General features: G+C 38.7%; 1 protein-coding gene across 1 annotated transcript in view; it reads right to left on the bottom strand.

Annotated features, from left to right (window-relative positions):
- Window positions 1-20227, bottom strand: part of LOC140948886 (voltage-dependent calcium channel subunit alpha-2/delta-3-like) — a 39285-nt gene that overhangs the window by 14835 nt on the left and 4223 nt on the right. The window contains exons 4-18 of the mRNA XM_073398153.1: window positions 19059-19190; window positions 18131-18212; window positions 17827-17876; window positions 15960-16052; window positions 14387-14434; window positions 13208-13285; window positions 13021-13095; window positions 11909-11965; window positions 9982-10041; window positions 8664-8735; window positions 6936-7000; window positions 6371-6435; window positions 3153-3216; window positions 2458-2567; window positions 627-705 (exon numbers count right to left, since the gene is read on the bottom strand). Coding sequence (XP_073254254.1) covers window positions 627-705; window positions 2458-2567; window positions 3153-3216; window positions 6371-6435; window positions 6936-7000; window positions 8664-8735; window positions 9982-10041; window positions 11909-11965; window positions 13021-13095; window positions 13208-13285; window positions 14387-14434; window positions 15960-16052; window positions 17827-17876; window positions 18131-18212; window positions 19059-19190 — 1130 coding nt within the window. The remainder of the gene's footprint in view (window positions 1-626; window positions 706-2457; window positions 2568-3152; window positions 3217-6370; window positions 6436-6935; window positions 7001-8663; window positions 8736-9981; window positions 10042-11908; window positions 11966-13020; window positions 13096-13207; window positions 13286-14386; window positions 14435-15959; window positions 16053-17826; window positions 17877-18130; window positions 18213-19058; window positions 19191-20227) is intronic.

The following is a 20227-nucleotide window of genomic DNA, read 5'->3' as shown; positions in this document are numbered from 1 at the left end:
GTTAAGACCCTCCTCCACTTCGTAATAGGTTCTTATTTTCTTAAGACAAAATACACTGTATTGAAGAGCATTTAATGTTACAGTGGAACCTCGATTTAACGAGATCCTCGTTATAACGAACATAATCCAGAAACGCGAACGTAAAATATAACTCGATATAACGAATAAATGTCAAACATGTGACCGAAAGATAGCTAAAGATGAATGCGAAACAGAACAACGGGGATAAAATTTATGTGTACAGTAGTTTTTCCTGTGTTTCTAGTGCGGTAGCTATGTACAGCTCTGAACTGGGACAATAGCTTTGTATACAGATCTTTATTACAGAAATTGTTCAGACCCGGAAATACTGGGCTTTAGAAATTAATCATTAACTATACACCGATTTAACGAACATTTTGCTTGTTTTCCCAAAAATTCGTTAAATCGAGGTTTTCGATATAACGAACAAATTTTCCCACTCCCTTGGCACTTCGTTAAATCGAGGTTCCATTGTAACAGGGAAGTGCGCTTAAGGCACACATGGTCATTTATATGAGTCGCTGCCTTGGGAACTCCCTATCTACCCTGGTGAACCAATCAGCTACAAGGTGTTGTTAACAGGTGACTGGAGTCACTAAACTCACTTAGTTTCCCAGTGCTTAGCAGCTGCCTCCATGGTTAAATTTGCATCAAAGAGCAAGTGTTTCAGTTTTGCCCTATCACCTAGAAAAAAATAGAAACCACTAACTGTAGCTTCATGTATTGTTCATATACGTCCCTACGCTTCCCTTCTTACTTCAAATACACTTCCCCCTTCTTCCCCCAGACAACACCATTTACCACAGAAACAAACGTTGCATCTGCAATGGACCAGCCCTAAGTCAGAACCGTTGATCCAGCCCTGCTATTTTCTGTTACCGGATAGGCAAACTTAACAAATCACGAGGAACGCTTATCAACTTGGCCGGAAAAAAACACTGAGGTTGACCACTTAATAGAGGTTTTCCAAACATTTAGCCCATAGCGTGGCAGAAATTGACCTGCAGGGCAAAATTGATTACTCTATTTACAAGTTCTTGTTCACAACAACAGTAACGCGAAATATGATAAACGTATTTGGATGTTCAGTGGAGTTAACACCGAAACAGTAATGTCGTTTGTAAGGCAAGCGTCTTCTCAATCAAGCAAATCATCAGCAATCTTGAAAATATCACTCAACATGAAGACAAAAAAAAAATCAGTCCAGTATGGTGGTCTAATTTGGTGAAGCAAGTCACTGACTTTGCTCAGCGCCAACGGGAGTTCTTCGTGACCAAGACTACGCTATTCATTGACTGTTATGTGGCAAACTGATCGTTTAACAGAGGCAATTTACATTGATAACATTAGCCATTTGGGAAATCCAAACGGTGACCGCATCCGCTTAATAACGGTGCACGTTGAATAGTGGTCAAATTTAAAGTAAATATGGAAAGTAAATTTCGGGAAATTGATAGGTGACTACTTAATAGCAGGGCCGCGTATGTAATATAGGTTTGAAGACCAAGTATCCTCGTCCTATATCGAGTTGAAAGAGCGAGTTTGACCGAAATCAAACATTTTATCGAACAGTTTGCGTTACTAACAAATGTTTGATCGTTTAGCGAACTGTGCCAGCAAAGCAAGTGCAAGGGAGAAATATCAGCCAATCAGAAACCAAGCAGTAGACAGCACAATCGCAGCACGAATGTGCAAAAAACATCATGTGGGCTCACTCTGTTCCATGTTTAGACAAAAACTGTTCGCTCGTTTAGCCAATCCATTTTGTGTGTGCCGAAAATGCTGAACCAAAACATTTTGTTTTTTTTTTAGTGGAGGCTTAACATATAAATGCCTGTGCAATATTTTACTCCCTCAGGGTAATCACAGAATGCCCTCACATTTATTCACCACTTAATGCAGCTATTTCGAGAAAGGTTGTCGGAAAAAGTGTACGCGACAATCCCGAAAGGTATTGTGGGTGATCTTGAGTTCACTGTTCTTCAAAGAAATTTGAGAGAATGGCACGAGAGGCCATGGACATATGTTTGCGATGGCTGAAGGAAAGTAACAAAAGTAGGTTCGACAGCTACAGTGTCAGGAACAGTAAATTGATCGTATCCCATACTACCTTTCGCGATTGTCGCATGGACATTTTTTACGACAACTTTCCTCGACGAGAAGGAAACCACGCTGGGCTGTCTTTCGCAATGACTTCTGGGACTGTTACTAGGGATTGAGGAAAAAACCGGCCAATAGCTGACCGGTGCGCTCCCAGAAAGAATTGTGGGATACATTTCGGCTCCAGTCCCCTTCTCGTTTCCAATATAACAAATTGCCCACAATCAAACTATTTTCAAAATGCCATTCAACTTATACAGAGAACTCACATGCGAGTTCTTCCCACAAAGTAAATTCTATCTACAAAAATGAACTACAATAATTTAAGTGACATACAGTTGTTTTCACGGTTTGTATCATCGATGATGTCTTCGGCAGTTGGATATATAGACCCATAGACCGGTATGTGATCGGCATCTGCTACATTGGTGTTTGGACAGATTTTCCTGACGAGACAACACGACAAGTTAGCACAAAAGACGGCATTAAAATGGGACAAACTGAAACTATGGATCTAAACAAAAACCACAACTTTTCTGATTTGTTCGTATTTACTACTGAACTGGTAGGAAATATCCCCTTGCTGAAAGGAAATATTATTTCGGAAATGAGAGAACAGGATTCTTGTTCAGCCAAGCTATTGTTAAGAATATACTATCAGTAAAGCAACTGTTTACTATTTTCTGTGACTTTTAGCTAGACTACTAACAGCGCACTCTTCAGTTAGTCTAGTGACCGAGCTGTAGGGTAGGGTGGGGAGGCTGAGTGAACAAGTCCAGAGGGAACTGGAAACTGGCGCTTTTTCCCCAATAAAAGTCTATATTAAGGTTAAGCGAAAAGATGCGGTTTTTGCTGAACATACAATACAAAGGTGCCTTTTCAGTATATAGAATACAGTGAAGGTAAGGGTATGGACTTGTAAGGGAAGAGTGACAATATTTCGTTTGAATACCTCTTCCCCCCCCCGGCCTCCTTTGCACTAAAACCGAGCCGGCTAAAAGCCAATACGTCACGGTAGAATATTAACCTACCATGGTGCAACCACGACAGCTTCGTTCTTAGCTTTGCTTAAATACTGCGGCGCATCTGTAAAATCTAAAGGTTGGAAAGGCCAGAACATGAAGTTGAATGCAACTGAGTTGAAGTCAAAGCGTATGGAAAGTAGCAAAAGTTTAAATGGAAAGGGAGTTTACCTAAATAAATCATGAATGATACAAAATCGACGGACTCCTGCCTACTACAGAATTAAAACCGACACATAGCAGCAAGCAGTTCAAATAAATAAAATACACAGCTTTTTATGCACAAAAAGCGACGATCAACATTTTTGACAGTGGTCATAGCTGGAATTGACCAGTTGATTTATTAAGGATTAAAACATATTTAAGGGCGACGTGTATTTCAAAATGATATTTCTAAAATCACTGACAACAATTAAGGTAAATCATAGTGAATCTCATTTAAAACAGAAACAAGTCTCAAGTTCCAGGGTCTCGCTTTTTTGGCCGAGATAGAATCGTAATTGTCTGCCGACTTGTAATTATAGCCGATTACCAAGTACCGCACAGGTTCCATTTTGTCTTATAATCCTCGAACAAATGCTGCATTCTTCTGACTGGGTGTGGCTGCTATTAGTAATTTTGCTTCCATTGGCGGCGTTTAATCTAGTAAATACGGTATTTACTGATTTATAGCAAAATCATCGACTTTCTAGCCCCCTTTTAACTCTTTGGTTTCCCTTCTCAGGTATCTTTTATGAGCCGATGACCTGGTATACAGGGTGTCCCAAAAGTTCGTTTCTCTTATTACATGCGACATAACTTTTGATCGAAACTACACTTCTGCATGATATTTAGACGTTTATTGCTTTACTGAGTACATATATTCGGAAAGTCAGTATCCGGCATGCCCTTCTTTGTTTGTTATCACGCTCCGAAGCCGTTGCGGCATGGAGTGGGATACGTCATGTACCGTGGAGAGCGGGATTTCCTTCCAGGCTTGTTTGAGCCGTCTTTTCAGATCCTTCATGCTTTAGGAGTTGGGTCTTTATAGACAACTTCATCCATTATGCTCCAAAGATTCTCCACAGGGTTGATATCTGGGGAATTTGGGGGCCAGCATTTTTTCTCTATAAAATTTGGCAGGTTTTTTTTACACCATGCTTGGGTGGCCTTGGCTGCTTGTGCTGGCGCCCCGTCTTGGACGAACGTCATGTGGCGATTGGAACTGAACAATTTTCGCTTGTCTGTTGCTTCATTCACATTTTTACTGTGAAGGACAGGCTTTACTTCTTTCTCTAATGTGTTGTTGATGTAGTAATCGGCAGTCAAAGTCTGTTCGTGGGTAAAAAATGTATCCCAGTGAGACCGCGGCCTGTAATTCCGCCCCATATGATCCATTTTGAACTTTTTTTAACCCGATACGCTGGAGGAACTTGGCTCTCCTGAGAACCCCAAGCAATATCATTTTTTGGATTGGGAAGCTGAAACAAATATTTGGGACAAAATCACCCCATTCTTCCGCAGTGAGGTTTTTGTACTGCGTTGCAAATTTCAGTCGAGCTGCACGCTGCTTGGCCGTGCAGAGCAGAGGTTTCTTTTGCCTTCTCAGCGGTCTCCAACCTTCGCTTTTCATAAACCTCCAGATGGTGCTTTCCCCCCAACATGGCCTTTGCTTGCTAATTGTTGTGAAAGCTGTCTGGTCGAGTTTCTTTTGTACTTAGCTTTGTTCAGAATTCTTTTAGCTGCCTCATTAAGGATTTTCGGTCTTCCCGTTATTTTCTCGTCTTCAAACCCGTCATTTCTTGACGGACATTTCACTACCCAACGTTCAGATTTTTTCAGCTTTTTGGAAATTTCTTTAACTGACAAGCCAGTAGATCTAAGCATAGACGCTTGGGCTTTTAAGTAGCTGAGCTTTTTAACATTAACAGGGTGCATCTTTCATGATATTCACCAAACCGAAGAAAGATTGTGAGCAATTCAGGACACGAAATACGACAAATGTTTGGCGGGAAAATATCAACGCGCGTGCACACCTTTGTCGGGAAAATGTAAAAATTGAATATTCCAATAAAAAGATGGCGCAAAAAATACATGATACTTTATCAGACTGAAATAAACAACTTTTGCATAAATGATTTGTTTCACGAGTACAATCGTAAGTTACACTACAAACTTACAAAGTAGAGGAACGAACTTTTGGAACACCCTGTATTCTTGACTATTGTTCGCTTCTTTTCATCGGTATTGTTTCAGGAATATGGGAAACGTTTTCTCACAACTTGGCTAAGAATGTACAAATTTTGTACAAGCAGTTGCAATGAGTAGAAAACCAAGAAACCTTTCAATTTAAACTGCAATCACGCGATTCAGTTTATCTCTTGAAAAGAGAGGGAAAAAAAGAACGCCTGATACATTTTTATTACCCGCCGCCAAGTACAGATGGTTTTCACAGTGACGTCATCAAATTGTAACGTCAAGATAGCGAGATTTTATAAATTCTTATTTACACTAGGTTGAAGATAAAAAATAAATCTTTGCACAAGTTTCCAGTCCCGTAGCATGTTTCGTTTTGAATATACTGCAATTTGAACTTCCGAGTTCTCACAGTACGTGACACAAATAGGAATGCTGTCTCGTTGAAAAAAAGTCTCTCCTCTTGAGTTTCAGCAATATAACCATTTCAATTATTAGAAGACATGTTTATGTGCACGTATGCTAGTTCTCGAGTGAAAAGAAAGACCTTTTATAGAAAAAGTGAACTTCAGATGTTTTTGGTTGACTACGGCGGCCATATTGGTGCACAAAGCGTTACAAGTATGGCGTCTCCACACAAAGTTCTACAAAGGTGAGTGACACGTTTCAGCAAATAACTCAGAAACTGTGCGCCACAAAGACCTGAGACTTGTACAAATTGTTTATATCTTAGTCTTTTATAACATTTCATTTTCTTGGCTTCTTCCACTGGACGGTTTCCAATTTATTTTTTTGTTGCGTGACAGTGAAAACGATTTATACTTTGCGCGTAAACAAAAAAAACATTTTGGGTGAATATTGTTCGTTCTTTAAGCGAAGGACCTGAAACTATCCTCATCTCGACTGCAAAAACTTATATCGAAACGACCGGTAACCGGTAAATGACAGGAGACAAGAGGAAAACTGTTCTTTTCACACTTCAGACACAGATGGTTTCACACAGATGCTTTACAAAAGGAACTTGACGTTATATGGAAATCATAGTTGCATACCTATACCTGTGACGCCATTAAGATCCAGGGTATAAAGACCGCTCTGTGGAATCGCCACTGCAGCGCTGAATAAAAAAAAAGCAATTCACTTAGAATCGTGTCAACGCAGCGAAAATGTATGTATCCCACCCTGTGCGAGCAGCTAAAGGAACAACACTGCCGTCCCGGCCCGTAAAAACAAAGTTCAGCTAATTAAAAAAGAAAGCAAAGGCAGGTGCACTTTTGTATGCAGCAGAAAAAAGAAAATTCTCTAACAAAGAAACAAGAAGATTCTCAACTAAGCCAAGCGTAACTGTAGTAAGAAGACGGGTCTAACAATTGGTTGTCTGTCATAAAGGCGCCTCAACTTTGCCGAGATTGTTGGGCGTGGACAAATATTACCTTTTTACCACTCAATTAAAAAAGATAAAGTTTCCCATTCCTTGACGCAACACTTAAAAAAACAACAAGATGTGCAATGCAGGGTTTGAAAAACTTTATAATTCGTACCGAACATAGCGAAGAACACAGTGATGAACGTACAATGAGTGAACTGCACACATGCATGCCGTGAAATCATATTTACCTGAAAGAGGTATTTTCTATCGGGCTGTAAAAGTAATGAAATTCCTCGCTCCAACTTATTCTCTTCTGTTAAAAGATAAGCACATCAAATTTTACAAAGTAAGAAATAGCGTGACATGAAGCGTTCTCTGAGCTACTACATCTAAGCATACCGCGCAAAGACTATGTTTCTTTCTCAAAAATTTTATACAACGCACGTTTTGCCTAAAAGAATGCGTCTCGGTCGGGGCTATCTACTTACTGACTAAAAACGAGCCCAAACGGAGAAGGGCCTAATATATTTCATCAACACAGTTTGAGTGACGAAATAACGGGGATATCACTACCACTCCATAGGGAGGCAGTTGATTGACTATATGGCCACTTCTCAGTATCCCCAACCTGGCATATTATTCGCTAGTAGCTGAATATCAGCATAAGGTAACAAAAGGTTTAGGCTATATCCAACGCTCCAAGATGATTAATTTTGTATTCACGGCTAAATCGATTATTTTAGCACGATTCTGCTGCCAACTTCCTCCAGGGGAGAGAACCTGGGAACAAGGTTGTTCTGCTGCCAGCATGAGGCTGACAGACAGCGGATCAATGTCGTGCTATTTCTGACGGATTGTGCCCTTTCTCTCTCAGTCCTCCGCAGAGGTTCCCGCTGGGTACACCCAATTACAAAAACGATTCCATAGAAAAAATTTTAAAAAGCCAACAGGAATTAATTAGTCTAATAAGGCTAGTCAATTCACCGCATTGGCAGCATCCGCATATGGACGTCGAATTAGCCTGTTGGAAATTGCTATTGTTTAAAACTGAAAATCGACGAAAAAAATTCCAGTAAAAAAATCCACCCTGAGAATGTGGCTTAATTAGCCTAATTAATTTCCATTTGGCTTTTCTCTTTTTTCAGTTTTCTAAGACAACGTTATTGCAATTAGGTCAGCATTAGATCCCGTCGGCCGTCGCCCCTTATGAAATTTACACAAGGTAAAACTGTTTTCTGCTTTTATATCACACTTAGATGATATTTCAAGCTGGAAATGTTCATGAAAGTGCAAGTCTCTTCAATTTGAAGGAAAAGAAAGTTTGATATTAAAGACAGTAGGATTCGAACACACGACTCAGATGGTCCACTATACTTACCTACGCTAACCACTAGGCCACTGAGGATTTGCAGGATGTAGGTGAAATAATTTAAGTACATATAGCATCAACCCCAAACCAAAAACAAGGACCTAACCAGTTTCAAAACAGTGCTTAACCCTAATCAGTAAAGGAAGTGCTCAACCCTAATCAGTAGAGGCAGTGCTAAACCCCAATCTGTAAAGGCGGTGCTTAACCCTAAAACTATGTGGTGTAAATTTCACGAGGTGCCCGAAGGGGCTACGGTCGATGAGATCTAATGATAACCTTGCAATTAGGGGTATTTCAATAAAACAGCAATAATTAAAAAAATACCGCGATGCATGATGGAAAAAATGAAAAAGGCGGGAGTCTCTCTTTCCCCTTCCCATCGTCCTATGCGCACTAATTTTTCCTTCTCTCCAGCCTTCCTGCGACACAAACAAGCCTCTGAGCGGAACTTTCATGTTCGCAGGAAAAAGTTCTCTAACATGTATCTAAAAATAAACCGGTCCGTGAAAACGCCGTGACATAGGCCTAGTATGAGGTTCGCTCTCTCCTGTGGGTTATGGTTCCTGCTTGGTGTCAGTAGTAGACACCTGAGAAATCAATAGCTAACCTTGTCTTCAGAAATTAAACGGTTTGGAAATGACATGTTGCCAGTTAGTCTGTCAATCATCTTACGCATAAGCTGAAACACAACAGTTAAAATTCATTCATGAAATTAATCAGTGGAACAAACTAAATAAAAAGCTTATTATATCATAAACTGTGTACATATTCAGTACATCGTCACAAGCCGTGTTCTTGAAAAAATATGCTATTTTTTAGAATTCTACAGGACAATTTTCTAGATATCAATCATTCTTAAAACGACCTCCGTAAGTGTGATGACATGTTCGACATATAATTGTTAAAACTGGATCCAGTCTAGATTCATTTTCCTTGTCCCCTGACAATGGCCCAGTCCATAAATCCCCAAAAAGGAAAGTTTTGGGTGTATTGACCTTCAGTCAGGACTACATAAACAATGAAAACGATTACCGAAAAAAAGATTTTTGAAAAGGCTCTCAGAGGGATGGAAATTTTTGAAAACGCCATTTTCTTGTACTCGTGTGGACAGGCAAAAGGGAATTATTATTAAACGATGACATCCGCGTTACCTTCTTTATAGCGTCCACGCAACGCTCCTCCCATTTGCGGGAATGAGCGTTGTGACCCAAAGAACGGCTGTGAAGAAGCCTACCTTTTTAAGATTTAGAGCATACCTCGATTCAATTTTTCTATTATTCAGGTAAAATGTTCCGGCCTTTTTTTCATATTAAGACAAAATTAGTACGGCTACTTTTAACAAATCCGAAAATCGAAGCGTAAAACGACTTAACAGGAGTCAGAGGTTCTGAGTTATTAAACCAGGAAGCGAAAGAATTGCTTGTTAAAACAAACTTTCTGATCAAACAATTGAGTTCAAAGGAACAGAAAAAGATCTTTGCGCCGGAATAATTTGAGGCCAATATCCATTCCTGTTTGAGAACGAATACATGTGGACAGGCTAAAACAATGAAAACGATACGTGTACACGAGAACTTTTTTGAAAACGGAAAGTCAATAGGCCCCTTCCGAGTTCCAAAAACCCTCACTTTCAAAATGAGGCCAGGTGCACAACCTTTCTTGTGAAAATGAGTTTTATTTGCATGAGAATGAAAAAAGATTTCCATATCAAAAGCTGAGCACCTACCCTCGTTTTGAAACAGAGGCCCCGGGGGAACTCAGTCCTGGAAATCGCCTATTTTGGTACAGGATTTGGAAACTCAGTGGGGCTGTAAACCCGTTAGTACTAAAAAGGTCAGTCGTTAATTTAGGCAGAAACATTGGAAGACTGCCTTTTACAACGGTAACATTTCCATTTAAAAAGGACATTTTACATTTTAACATACCTGTTTTGCACTCGAGGCATTGAATTCCACCTCATCCAAAGCAATATTTGGTGGATCTTTCTAAAGTAATAGATACAAGTACAAAATAAACGTCACTATTTATTTTGCCATTTTATCCTATCATCGTATAGCATTTTTGTAAGTAACAATATGCTGCATGCTCTCCTGGTAATTCTCAAAAGCATTCACTGCACAGTAGCTCTTCCGAATAGTCTCCCTCAGCAGCCGTTTTGTGGATGTCACACAATGCACCCCCCTCTCTTTTGGGGGACCGTTGGCGTGACATCCAAAAAACAGCTGCGAGGGAGACTACTCTTCGAATGGTTACACCAAGAAATTTCATTCTGATTAAACCAAAAAGCACCTTATACAACACCAAAGGAAAGGAATGCGCAGTATTTTGTATTGGAATCAATCAGGAGACGCGAGACAAGAAATGGGATTATTTCATAGCATACCAGAGAGGAAATATAAATGAAACCATGAAACCTAATGGTCAATTAACAAGGCTTTGAGCAAGTAATAGCTCATGGAGTTGTTGAACAATATAAAAATTTTCAAATTCTTGTCCAAGATGGTATTAATAGCAAGAACCGAATCCTAAAGAGTATTCCATTAACCTGTATTGTGAACCACTAAGCAGGCACAACACGAAACCATATATTGTTTCAATTCTGCTTTGAGGCTAAGACAATCGTTTTTTTATTTCCTCAGAGTAGTAAGGGCGGGAGGATCTGACACAATACCTTTATCACAGTATTAAGGCTCTTTGAAACATCAGAAAAATCGTCACGAGCCATTTTAGACTTTTCAGTGTAACGTGGCTTTGTTGTGCGGTAAGAAGAATGATTTATGCTTTAACATTAACATAAAAACACACTTATTACAACCCTTTTACGACTCTTCTCAGGAAAAGTATTGCGAGTTTACTTTACGTTATAATTGCAGGTATCTACTAATCATAATCAACCGCCATTATTAGGTTAGTTTAATACTAACATGTTTATGCCTGCCGCATATGACCTGTTGAAAGCCACAGGAAGAGAGTCGGTAAGTATGTGGCGTTTTAAGGAAGGTAACGAAGTTGTAATGATGGTAATGAAGGTCTAATGAAGGTCTGTAAGGTTTAAGGAAGTTAGTGTGAGCGCAGGAGATCGCCGCGTGTCGGATTTAAAGTAGTGAGTGCAACATAATGTTCAAACATTGTTACATGTTGTCAAACGGATTCCCCTGGCAGCAGGAAGACAACTACTACGCATGTGCTTTAGACTACTTTTAAGCCCCAAGATCTTTAAAATTAACATACAAAGCCTTAATATATCGCATCCCTGCAAGTTAATTGTAACTCAGAGCCGCTGGTCCGCATGTTTTAAGCCCCCTACTCCTCTAGGAAGTCTTTATTTACCTCAGCATTCCCTAACTTCGAGTCCGGGATTAAAGGAAGATCCCTCTCTTCAAAAAATATCAAGATGACGTGCGAGGGATTTTCCAAATTAAAAATATGAATGGAAAACGGTTTTCCTTCGACTATTTCTCAAAACTGCCAAGTAAAATAAAACATTGAGTGCGGAGTTTTTTTCATGTCTTCTTGGATTTGTTTCTTATCAAAAACCCCAGGATTCTTGACTTAAACTTCTTTTCGTGCTATATTTGTAAGCATAAATAAACCCTTTTGAATCGCTACGATATCTTTTTGTGCATTTGTAAGCCAGGTATGATTTTCGGGTACGAAATAGAATAAAAACCAATCGAATCAGTATGTCGCTTTCCGCAAATTGTCTTAAGCCAGTCAAGGCCTTCTTGCATACACCGCCTTGATTGCCAAATTTAAAATCTTTAGACGAAATTGGTTAAGTTAAACGAACATTTAAAGAATATCATCAGCTAAGCTGAAGTTGAGTCCACATGCAGCAAGTGACAAACTTACAACAAACTTATCAGCCAACTTTGATCCATTAGCTGGTTCACAATATTTCTTTAACCACTTCAACAAAACGTAACAAGAAAGAAAAAATAAATAAATAAATAAATAAAAGATTAGCAGTGAGGTGCATAAATTACACTAGTCCAGTTAAAACTTGAAAATGTGCATGCAGAGGGCAAAAGGTAAAAAAAATAAAACAGAGTTTTGTGCATTTTTACAAGTTAAACCTCACAAAAACAAATAAAACTACGACAGGACAAATAACATACAATTTCTTCTTGTTGTACCAACTAAAAAGTTACTCATTGGTCCGAAAGGGAATGAGTGAAGATAAGAAACTCCTCGTCGTAATTTACGTCAAAAAAAGTCCAGTGTCTGCCCGAGGAACCAGTCAATAAGTGATACTACTTCATAGAGTTACAAAAAATTCATTTCGTAGATCAGACGTTTAAGTCAAATAAGGACATTTTTGTTGCTTACAAGAAGGTTAAATAGTTTGTTATGCACCTTGGCACAGTAACTGTGGGATGCAGAATAAATTAAAGCCAACTGAAAAGAAGACCCCGTTCTTCCGTATTGGCACCATTAGACTACGAGTCGCTGTGGTACAACGTGCGGCCATATTGAAGTTATTAGATTTAAGGAGTATTATGGGGTGCCTAAGGGGCACTCGCTCAGTATTTACGTGAGCTTCTTGGGCTAAAAGAGAACTTCACTGTATATTTCTCGGGAAAAAGGCGATTATTATTACATCCAAAAGCGGCACAACGATCTTTTTTTACTATTACAATCTTTTTCTAGGAAAACTTGAAGAAAAATTGGCCCGAAAAGCGCGCGTAAATACTGAACGAGCATATCTGATCCTGCTCATATCCGCCCCCCCGCCCCTGGGCATCCCATAATACTCCTTAAATCTTATTAATTCACTATGACCGCCGTATCGGTAAAAAGGTCTATTGTCGATGCGAAATGTCACCTTATAGCCTGCGAATACAGCCACCTCTGAAAGCTCTGCACTACTGGGACGTTTTGCAGACTTATCACCTAGTGCGTCCTGACCTTTCCTACTACTGCAAAACATCAGTTTTTAAAAATATATGTATTTTTATCTTTACCTCTTTGTCAAGGGCTGGATGGAACAAAACAAAGCCATTGTTGTTGATGGCAAACCCATATCCATTTGCACCAACCTGCAACGATGAAACAAGTTCAACGACCCTTTATTCACAGACCAGATACCTATATGTATCAAAACCGCAGACATCTGTAAGCACGGGAAAACAAAGTCGTTTTACAAAATACCTCACTTCCTGGAACAGTGTCTTCTAACTGAGGCAAAGCCACATCAGTTCCAACTACACCAAGAAGCTCTTTATGCTCCTGACATAAGCAAAGTTTAATGTAAATAGTAGCATCTACAAGTGAAAAGTTAGGTTTATGCAAGTTTGTCATAATGACTGGACTATGTAAGGATTATTGCACTAACAGTTATTATATGACGGAGATACAATCATGATCTCCAGTCGTTTTAACAGGCGTCAGGATCAGGGTCGTAATCACAACTCTCACTAAGAGCGCAGAACGTTGCATCTTCCAGTAAAAACAGCGTTCTGATTGTACTTACGACTCCTTGCTTATATTGCTGGTTTTAAGTGTCACGCCATTCAAAATAGATAAAAAAAAAATCAAAACCGTTCAATAGATAAAGTCCGGAATCTGGGAAATGAAAGGAGGTAAATATACCAAGTTTTTCGCCAAGATTCAAGTCAGCCGAAGAATATTCCGTATACGAGATATCCGAAGAAATGTTTTACCCAAATTTAAAAAAAGAGATTTGTATGGAGACGCCATGCTGGTGCCCACCTGGATGGGCACCAACAAGGAGGACGGAAACCAACAAAAACATCTATTACCGAGTTTTGGTACAGAAGCCTGAATTTATTCCTCGAGGAACTCATTAACATTAAAGTAATACTTTCTCTAATTCATGAACTGTTTAGATAGCAAAATTCCCCCGAAATACCTCACTTTTTTGCATGACAACTCTCCCGGCCGTCATGTAAATGCCACGTCACACAAAAGCTTAGAAATTCTCCCGGCCGATTTTAGTGACGTCATGTGAAAACCAACAATAAGTAGAGTTACTTTAAATAAAGCTGACCATTGTTTTAGGGTATTCTCTGATTCCAACGCGTTTTTAAAGTTTTCACGAGAGACCAATCATGACATAGCTCGTTTAAGCAACACTACAGTTGAATAAGGATTCGGATAGTAATGTTTTTAAGCAAGACGACATTTTGGTGAACGGAAACGGACGATGAGAAAAACCAATCAATCATTGATTTTAGGTTATATTTTCAACCAACCAACTGTTCATCTACAACGTGACTAGGACCATGCCACAGTGTTTATGACTGTCATCCAGCATGAATTAGCATCAATGGTCTACAGTGAAAGGTTGAATTCAGTACATGTACTTACAGTCTTGTTAAACACTGGAGCTACAAGTGTGATCATCAAACCAAGTCCCTGTTTAAAAAAAGAAACAATTTACACGGTTATACCTCACTCGTTTTTTTGAAGAAATTAAGGTCAAGTTCAAGTGCTTTGTCTGACAATGCTAATCTTCCATGGTGTTTGTCCGGTATCAACAATGCTGACACACCAGCTTATTTATCAACCTTACTGGAGAAAGACATTGTGCAACAAAGTTTCGTCTGTTTAAGACGTGTTATAATCTTAGTTTGTAACTACAGTAAAAGGTGCCCCTAACAAACTTCTGTAATGACAGAATTGTTGTTGGTGAAGTTCATCTAGGGAATAATAAAAAAATAATAATAATATTAATTGTTTTTTAAGCAAAAATACATGCTAAAAACCAAGAACACTTACATTAGAAACAGCAGAAAGAATTACAAGGCTTAAAAAATTCCATGTAGAAGCATTGAATTTAACGTTCAAGATCCATATTACATTAAATAGCTACTCTATATTTGAAAAATAGCCTATTAAAAAACTATTTTTAAAACGCTGGGTATTAACCCTGGGGAACTGACTGCTAGGAACTCAGAGGCGCGCTGAACTTTATTACGTTTTGGGGTTGGAAGGGTACAGAGGGTGGCCGGGTATACTGGAGATCTTCTTGAATAGTGAGCGATCTACCTCTTCTAAAACGTCGTAAATGTCAATTTGTTACCAAATATATTTGCGTTTAAAGCAGCGCTGTAGAAAATTCTTGACCGTTATAAAGACAGGTATTGAGGAGGCGTATATAGGAAGACCGTACGTTATATAGCTTAGGCAAAACAATTGACCTAAAAACGTAACCTATATCTGGTTGTTGGTATCCCTCTTTACGTAAACATCTTATCACATTAAGACACTTATTGGCCCCCAGCAGCTTAACCTTAATATGTTCATTAAGTCTGTGATTACATGCGTAAAGTAACCACTAACACTTTTAAACAAGAAACTTGTGTTATATTGTTCACAGGATCTATATCATGAGCAACCTTCTTGCAAAGTATCAGTTCATTGCATTTTTTGGGATTACATGCCATGGAATTACCTTGTGTCCAACTGAAAAACTGATTGACAACCTCTTGAGAACTTAGATCTATTTCATTCTCACATACTTTGACTAGCAGGGTGGTGCCATCAGCATATTTAACTATGCTGGTAAGGTCATTATCCCTAATGGCCAAATCGTTAATAAACAAATTAAAAAGATGGGGCCCACTTACACTACCCTGGGTTGTTCCTTTGTTCACAGCATGCAATTTATAGATAACACCCTTAAATATTAGTCTTTTTTTCCTATCCATTAGAAAGCTTATATACCAGTTAACAACATATGGATTGAGATGAAGAAGCCTTAAGCTTTTCTCCAACTAATGAGTGTTTCACATAGTTACTATTTACAATCCTTATCATCAACTGCCTTTAAGTAATTATACTGTACTTGAATCAACGCATCCCTACAACTGCCAGTTCTAAAGTGCCAGGTCATCGATTATCCACAAAATTTGGAACAACTTAAACAAAAGTATCTCACCAATTTGTCAAGATAAATAGGAGTCCAAGACGAATCCGGAGTGTTGTCCCCCAAGCTAAATCCCAATGGGCGACTCAGAACCTTCACATATTCCTTACAACATGGCAAAAGAAACATAGCTGTTAGTATACTATCTGTACAGATTTTCGAAAAGGTGTATTGTGAAACTTACACCATTTGAACACAACAAGGCCAAAGGAGAAGGAATAGAGGAAAAAAGCGCCGGCGAATAACGGCTACCTAGGATATAGTTTTAGAACGACAAAATGGATGACCAACAGGGACTTTAACCTATGGTACAGGATCCTTTTTCAAAAGCTCATCTAGATGACTACCCAAAGTGAGGTACTTGAGGGGTAAAAGACCCACACAGCAGTTTCCTAATCAGAGTGGCCCATCTTGCAACATTAACAGAGTTCTGGGAAAAATTCTAACTGGATTTTTAAACACAAACGTAGTGAAAAATTGAGCCATATTGTGACGAGAAAAATGCATAATTCAATCTTTACAATGGAGAGAAATTTAGAGGCAAACTGCGGACGAGACACCGCCATTTCGGAGTAGGGATCGACCTCATTGAAACGCCGACCAATTTAATATTTAATTCCTACCCCTGTAGACAAAAAGTACAGTTCAAGTAGCTCATTCAAAAAATTCCCGCAACTGCGTTAACCCTAGCAAGAACAGCAAGTTATTCTCCTTAAAAGAGACAGTCTGTAATAGCGAGGTGCAGCAGGAACTTTTTATCACTGAAAAATACCCTCTTCATAGAGATAACATGTCTAGAAAATTTGTCTTTGGAGGTAGAGAAGAGTGGATTTGAATTGATAGGTAACAAAAAAGCGTTAAACTAACTAGAAAGAGAGATAATGATATAAAATACAATTCAAAGAAATATATCTTTCTGCTGTCTAACTGTTCAAGGATCTATGCTGCTCGTTATCAACTACAGTCGACTCCCGATAACTTGAACCTTCAAGGGAAAACGAAAAAAAGTTCGATTCATCGGGAGCTAGAAGCAAACAATCAGAAGTAAGAAAAAACTAGTTTTAACTCATCCTCGGAGACCCAGGAGTGAAAACTTTCACCACGAACATTTTATCGTCCCGACTAACTACTGCTCCTGGGTCTCCGAGGATGGTTTTTACTGTACAGTGAGCATTTTAATCACATTTAATTGTAGAAATGTCGAGAGAAAATGGACCGATTCTTCTACGTTATAAATCAAAACGTAACGTAACAAACCCATAGCCTAGTAAATAGCTTGCGTTATACTGTTTTGAGAAGTAAAACTGTTTCACGTTAGATTTGTAACAAACAACATCAGCCTCCACGCAAAAAACTATATGCCAACAACACTTCAATGGGAAATTCAAAATGCGATGTTTCGGACGCCAGTACACTTTTTTCCCCGGCTTTTTAAGGGCTCAAAACATGGTTTGAGTTATCGAGGGTAAAATTATATAGAAATGATCTGAGGAGAAACAAGTCGAGGGTTCGAGTTACCTGCGAGGGTAAAATTAGAGAACTATAAAGGAAATCCAGGGGAAATCTATTTTGGCCGGAGTTAGCGCGAGCTTGGAGTTAGCGAGGGTTCGAGTTATCGGGAGTCAACTGTATGTATATAAAGATCTGAACCAACGCAATTGAGCTAATGGAGCCGAAAAATGTGTTCGTAAAGGTCCCTAAAAGCAAGAGTTCTTAATAATGGAAGCTTCTTTCTCTCAAATATCTACAATTTGTGCCGGCGAAGATCCACAGCTACTCTCCGCAAGACAAGTGTTGAGTGTGTAAGCAAGCTATACTTAAGAACCTTTTCTCTGACATCAGACAAAGTTTTAATCCTGAGGTTTATCTGGATACTTACAAGAACCTTTTCTCTGACATCAGACAAAGTTTTAATCCTGAAGAAGCAACCTAAATAGAAATCAATCACTTAATTTTAATAACTAACATTTAATAATATACTGTTTATTAGTAAAACCGAAAGAACAATAGCCATCTCTAATGGAAAATAAATTCATTGAAGGTCATTGAAGGTTAAGTGTACAGTTTAAATTGACCGCACTAATAATTTACAACATTTTATATAAAAATAATCTGATCTAGAATGAAGCCATTGTTATCAATATTTAGACTTGGTTATAAAGTGCAATATGTTAGTGCAATACCTCTGTACTTTGATGTGATTTGTTTTAGTGACGAATCGCTGGCACTTTTTTCGCTTCCAACTAGGTAAGTAAACACACGAATCTACAGAAAAAATCAAATAAAATTTTACAAATACAAACCAAACACACTATACCACTTACAGACAATAAAATCATCTCCCATAACTGATAGTTTCATTTTATCATTTTGATCTTGAATGCAAACACGACAAACGTAAAACAGGTTTTCGGGCCCGAAAAGTTACTTTTCTGGCGCGGCTTAATTTTGGCCTGACAAACAAAGGTTTTCACATCTGATCTCGAATATCTGAAATGTTATTTTGACCGGGTCACTTTTTAGCGCAGGAACGACGACTGTACATTTCCTACCAGAATAGTTCCCCTCGCACGAACAAGTAGGTAAATCAAGTGCTTTCCAAAGCCTGTTTAGTAGAACTTTTAGAATATTTTCCAGATGCCAGGTTAGAAATACATTTTTGCTTGTTTCCTCAGTCCATACTTTACACTTCGTTTAAAGGAAAATGGAAAGCTACGCCGCTGCCTGTCATTTCGTGGCACACAGAAGAAATCTATTAACTTACAACTGACTGGCAGGCATCAATCTGTCAGTGCCGGCTATACTGCACCAATCAGAGACTCCATTTGCTGACATATGAAGTTTCCCAACAAAACAATGAACCATGGCACTCGAACTGGTGTACTTTCTTCTCCCTCCCCTCCCACAACCACCTTCTCTTGCCCCTAAGGGTTGCCACTTCTATAAATTCAAAGATAACGGCCACGGTAATACGAATATGAACAAGCAGCTTTTGCATGCCCCCAAAATACGCCTGCACTGCAGACTGATGACGTCACAAGCGGCACAACCTTAAAAATGATTGCTAACTGAAAGTGCTATTAACCCAATAAATGCACATAAAACACATACCTTTTTGTCCCCATTTAGTTCCTTTAATGTATCTTTCGTTTTTGTGGCCTCGTTATCCTCAATCCCATCTGTGAAAAGAATGATTGCTTGTGTGCAATTCGAGGATGTGTACTTGTTTTCTTCCCGGGATTTCTACAGAATGATTAAAGACCAAACGTTATCCAGATATGATGATACTGTAAGAATTTCCTCAAAAATGGTGTATTAATTGTTGTCAAAGCCTTTCCTTCCCTTGTCCTTGACATTCATTAGCAGCAATCCTTTTCTAGACTACACTCATCAGACAATCATATTCCACCTACTTATAACATAACGGTTTACAGACAAGTCGCCCGAAAATTTTGTCATGCTTAGCAACATCCTGACATCTTCATCGCGCTTGTTTCGTGTCATCAAACCTTTAAAAACAAGATATATCACTCATTTGACATGCTGGTTTCGTTTCATCAAGGCTAAAAGAACGAGGTATATTACATACACTCTTCATTACAATTTCGGGAGACTTGACTAAAAATTTCGGGCGAGATGACTTTCGGGTGACTTGACCGGTTACCAACATAATCCCTGGTCAATTCAGAAAGTAAAAGGGGCTATGTGGTGTGATTTACCATCTTTCTAAAAACCTACAACTTTTTCCCGATCAAATGGAATTCCAAAAACAAATTGGTCCGGTTTTGTTTTTCAAAACTGTAGTCTGAGGTATTGAAACTGTTTCCTTTCGTCTGTTGCAAAGGATGGAAAGGATGGACGTGGATTGAAGAACTTGAAAAAATTGGAAGTTTTAATGCTATGCCTGCAAAAATCGCCAAAAATTTTCTTATGGTTACTACTCCCTGACGAAATTGTTTGAGTAGGGATAAAGGTAGTAAGTACCGTATATGACTTCAGCACAGAATTGACCTAAAACAGAAGCAATATTCTTTAAACCCTTTTAAAGGAGCTGTGTCACGAAATTCAGCCAAATTAGGAAATTACAAAATGCCCATTAAATTAAGAGAAACATAAAAATAGCCACTTAAAACTTTAAAGGAAGGTTTAAAAAATAACATAACAGAAACAACAGATGCCACGGATGGGCAAAACTGAAGAAGATTGAAACGGATTGAAATTAGGGTTTTTGAAAACTGTTCAGCCTAACAGTTTTTCAAAGTTGATCCCTGCTGCTTGCA

This window comes from Porites lutea, chromosome 9 (genome assembly GCF_958299795.1).
Source record: "Porites lutea chromosome 9, jaPorLute2.1, whole genome shotgun sequence".
Classification (NCBI taxonomy): domain Eukaryota; kingdom Metazoa; phylum Cnidaria; class Anthozoa; order Scleractinia; family Poritidae; genus Porites; species Porites lutea.
This window is presented reverse-complemented; position numbering and strand designations above follow the sequence as displayed.